Source organism: Echinops telfairi, unplaced genomic scaffold, assembly GCF_000313985.2.
Source record: "Echinops telfairi isolate 266 unplaced genomic scaffold, ASM31398v2 ScPeMD7_7473;HRSCAF=8511, whole genome shotgun sequence".
NCBI classification, from domain to species: domain Eukaryota; kingdom Metazoa; phylum Chordata; class Mammalia; order Afrosoricida; family Tenrecidae; genus Echinops; species Echinops telfairi.
In genome coordinates this window covers 6,184,950-6,189,177 of record NW_022111377.1, presented here as the reverse complement: position 1 = coordinate 6,189,177, position 4,228 = coordinate 6,184,950, and the positions used below count along the sequence as shown (strand labels likewise).

The following is a 4,228-nucleotide window of genomic DNA, read 5'->3' as shown; positions in this document are numbered from 1 at the left end:
GGCCATGAATTGTTGCTGTGGCTAGGTGATGCTGAGCTGGTAGAAGAGGATGAAGCACTCCCGATCCTGCACCTCCTCACAATGATTGCCCTGACTGAGCACATGGTTGCAGCCACTGTGTCGAGACGGCTTGCTGAGGCTCTTCTTTCGCACGGACCCTCCACTCTCTCCAGCATGAGATCCTTTTCTAGAGGCTGGTCTCTCCGGATCGGTGTCCGAAGCCTAGGAGACAGACTCGCCAGCCTGCCCTCTGAAGGACACTCAGACTGTATTTCTTCCAGGACAGATGAGCCCGCTCTCCTTGCAGTCCAAAATAATATCAATAGGCTTCATCAACTCCATAATTCGAAGGTCTTTGTTCTTCTCTGGTCATCCTTGTTCATTCTCCAGCTTTCACGTGCTTATGAGGAGACTAAAAGGCCCATGGCTTATAAATTATCAAGGGTTCATGAGGGAAAGGGGAGCAGGGAGGGAGGGGGAAAAATGAGCTGATGCCAAGGGCTTAAGTGGAGAGCAAATGTTTTGAGAATGATGAGGGCAACGAATGTACAAATGTGCTTGACACAATGCATGTATGTATGGATTGTGATAAAAGTTGTATGAGCCCCCAATAAAATGATTTATAAATAAATAAAAGGTCCATGGCTTGAATCAGGCAAACCTCAATCTTCAAAGTGACATCTTATTTGCAAAGAGATTTTTGCAGATTTGCCCAATGTAATACATTGTTTGATTTCTTGGCTCCTGCTTCTATAAGCATTAACTGTGGGTCCAAGTAAAATGAAATCTTTGACAACTTTCTCTGTTTAGGATGATGTTATTATTGGCCTAGTGGTAAGGAACTTTTGTTTTCTTTGAGCTGAGGTGTAACCCATACTAAAGGCTAGAGACATTGATGTTCACCAATAAGTGCTTCAAACCATCTCTGTTTTCAACAAATAGTGTGGCTAATGAGTCTTCCTCTGATCCTAATGCCACATCATGCAAACAGTCCAAGTTCTCGGAGTATTTGTTGCATACACAGATTGAGTAAGTGTGGTAAAAGGATACAAGGTCGGCTCACACTTTACCTGATTTCAAAGCGAGCAGGACCCTTGTTCTGGACACACTAATGCCCTTGGTCTACAGCTGGGTTCTGCATGAGCACAGTGAAGTGCTCTGGAATTCTCATTCTTCGCAATAGTATTCATAATTTGTTATGACCCATGCAGTCCAACGCCTTTTTTTTTCTTTTAAATCATTTTATTGGGGACTCTTACAGCTTTTTCCACAATCCATACCTGATGCCTTCCAGTCAATAAAACACAGATAAAAATCTTTCTAGAATTCTCTGCTTCCGTCAATGAAACCACGATCTACGTCGGCTTCTGAATCTGAGTTGAGTTTTGAGCAGATTTACCCATGATCAATGGTCCCTGCAGCATTTATCCTCACTGTTTTGTTGTTATTGGTTTGTAATACGTTCTGTATGAAGTGTATTCTTGGACTCACTATTTTATTCCATTGGCAGATGTCTACATTTTACCAAACAACATGGTTTCTTTTTTGTTTTGTGTTTTGTGATCTCTGAAAACCTTGGCATAATTCTTATTGTTTAAAAAACCATGGTGTGCTTTTAGGTGTTTTTGTTGTTGTTGTTGTTGTTGTTGTTGTTTATTTCTTTTGCTTTTATTACCTTTTGTCTGCTATAGTTTTTGAATTCAATACATTTTACTATGGGAACACTAACATCAATAGTTCATAGTCTGTTTATTAAGTTAGAAAATAAGTTAGCTATATAAGTACTTATCTATTAGTATCCAGTGTTAGAATCACCGGTGTAGAATCACTAGAGTAGAAAGTCTCATCTTTTCCCTCCACACAGAGGCCGGTGGTTTCGAACTGCTGGTTTGCAGTTAGCAGCTCATATGCATCACACCTAAGCCATCAGGGCTCATCCAAGAACCCTCCAGGGGTGGTCGACGACATTTGGGAAGCATTCACTTGACTCCTTAAAGAGAAAAACAATAATCTTAATATCCCTCTGACCTTTTAGATCAACAAAAATCAGCAGAAGCTTAAAAAAAAATAAGTCACCTATCTCTGAGTCTGACTTGTTCTTACAGCCTGGTGACTGCTGTTTGAATAACCTCTGCGTGTCTGATCCTCCCACACAGCTCAGGCTGGAGCTCCAGAACAAATATTTGTCCTGTTTTTGAACAAAGTTTGAGAGCTTTCTACTTCTTTTCCTTCCTTTTCAAAACGACCATCTCCCTCTCTTGTTCTTTGACCTGGGTTCAGTAGGAAGAGGCGGAATTCTCCACGGCCATCTGGCCTGGGAAGCCTGGCAGAGCCGGCTCCCAGAATGAAAGGACTCCTCTGCTTGTTTTCCTGGCTATTTCTTTCCGAGGCTCAAGGCTTGGAAATCCCCACAAATGGACTTCCTGAAGTAAGTACTCCCAGAAGCCTCCTTGTTGTTGGCCTAGACTCTCTGTGCTCTGTAACTACCCTATTTCTATCCAATAACGAGACTGTGTCAGATGAAAATGGATGATCATATTCCTGTAACAAGTGTTTACCGTCATCATTCCTGGGAAGTATATTTGCCTTTTAAATCACTAACAAGTTTTAAATGTGAATTAGGTTCAGGGGAAGCACATCATTCCTTACCTTAAAACAAAGTTAGGGTTTATAAAAATATACCTAACCCAAAGAGTTGTCATGGGAAATAACGTAACTGCCTGGCAATAGCAAGAATTTAATAATCATTACTTACGATTACCATTAAGGAGCTCTGGTGGCACTGTCAGGTAAAATGTTGGTCTGCTAACTGCAGAGTCAACAGTTCAAAACCACTAGCCACTGCATGAGAGAATGATGACACTATCTACTTTAGTAAAGATTTACCACCTCAAAAATCCCACGTAGAGGTTGCTAGGAGTCCGAAACCAAGATTCATGACAGTGGTTTTGTTAGCATTATGAGGAGCCATAGTATCTCAGTGTTTGAAGCACTCAACTGCTAACAGAAAGGTTGGTGGTTTAAGCCCACCAGCCACTCCATGGGAGACAAATGAGGCGGTCTGCTTGTGTAAAACTAGCACAAGCATAAATGTATTCAAGAAATCATTGAACAAGCTAATGAAATGGCCCGAAAAGAATGTAAAATAATATAATGAATAGCTTTGTACCTGGCCGCGACTGTTTCAAAATCTGACTATTTTGCTTCTTTGACACTTAATTTAAATAAAATATATAGAGATAATCATTCTAAATTCTTTTTAAGTTTGCCGAATATGGAGATCTTGTGGAGCTCGCCCCAGGAAAATTTCAATTTGTACCAGAGAACCGGAGGTATCAGGTATAGTAAGCTTTATTCTAAAAGGGAAAATAAGTGAAAGAGACCATCATGGAAAAAGGAAAATCAGTGTTAACATACCTGTTATAGATTCTCAAGAGTTCGCTCTCTCGCTCTCTCTCTCCCTAGCTGATAAGAATCCAATAGTTTTGTACCTAGTTGGAAATATTGTCCAATAAGGTGAAATGAATACATGCCCTTCAGAGACTCCAAACCATAATAGCTACCTTAGCCCCTTCAAGGATACACGGCTATGTGTCTCCTTCAATACGCAAGATTATGGAACGATGTTACTGCCTTACAATGAATCATTTCTATGCGGAGGGTACTTCTTATCCCCGCAGTCACAGAGAGTCCCTGTGGCAGCCGTAATCTTCTTCTGCCGGCCACTATCGCAGAGAGCGCCTGAGGCAGGGCCACTGGCCTGCTGGAGACAGCATCCAAGAGCCTGCAGCAGAAACATAGACAAGGTCCTCTAATTAATGAGATGAGTTCTCTGGGATGCCTGAAAGAATGTGGGAGTTTCCCCCACACACACACACATAAAGCTCACATGCTAAGAAAGAAAACATTTATGGGAGCAAAGGTAGGCTGACCAATGACCTATTTTGTGCAGGTATGAATTTTTCACTTTATGGACATTTGAGTATTTGATAGATCAATCATATTAAAATCCAATAAGCAATTCAACATTTCAGAGTCTTCATCGTTTTAAGAGAGAAAACGTAGTCATTGAAGAACACACTCAAAAAGTCCAAGAGACAAAGTGGAGACCAAATCCCACCTGCAAGACAATTGAACAGTCCCTCACAGAGGGGCCACATGGTGGTGGAGGGGGGGTAGAATGAGTAATTCAGGGTGCAGTATAGCATGGATGAAACACATAAGTATC

The 4,228-nt window shown here is 41.3% G+C and overlaps 1 protein-coding gene across 1 annotated transcript in view; it reads left to right on the top strand.

Moving 5' to 3' along the window:
• Positions 1–2,237: 2,237 nt before the first annotated feature.
• Positions 2,238–4,228, top strand: part of ITIH2 (inter-alpha-trypsin inhibitor heavy chain 2) — a 47,430-nt gene continuing 45,439 nt past the window's right edge. Inside the window, exons 1-2 of the mRNA XM_045285584.1 lie at positions 2,238–2,428; positions 3,265–3,339. Coding sequence (XP_045141519.1) covers positions 2,345–2,428; positions 3,265–3,339 — 159 coding nt within the window. The 5' untranslated portion in view covers positions 2,238–2,344. The remainder of the gene's footprint in view (positions 2,429–3,264; positions 3,340–4,228) is intronic.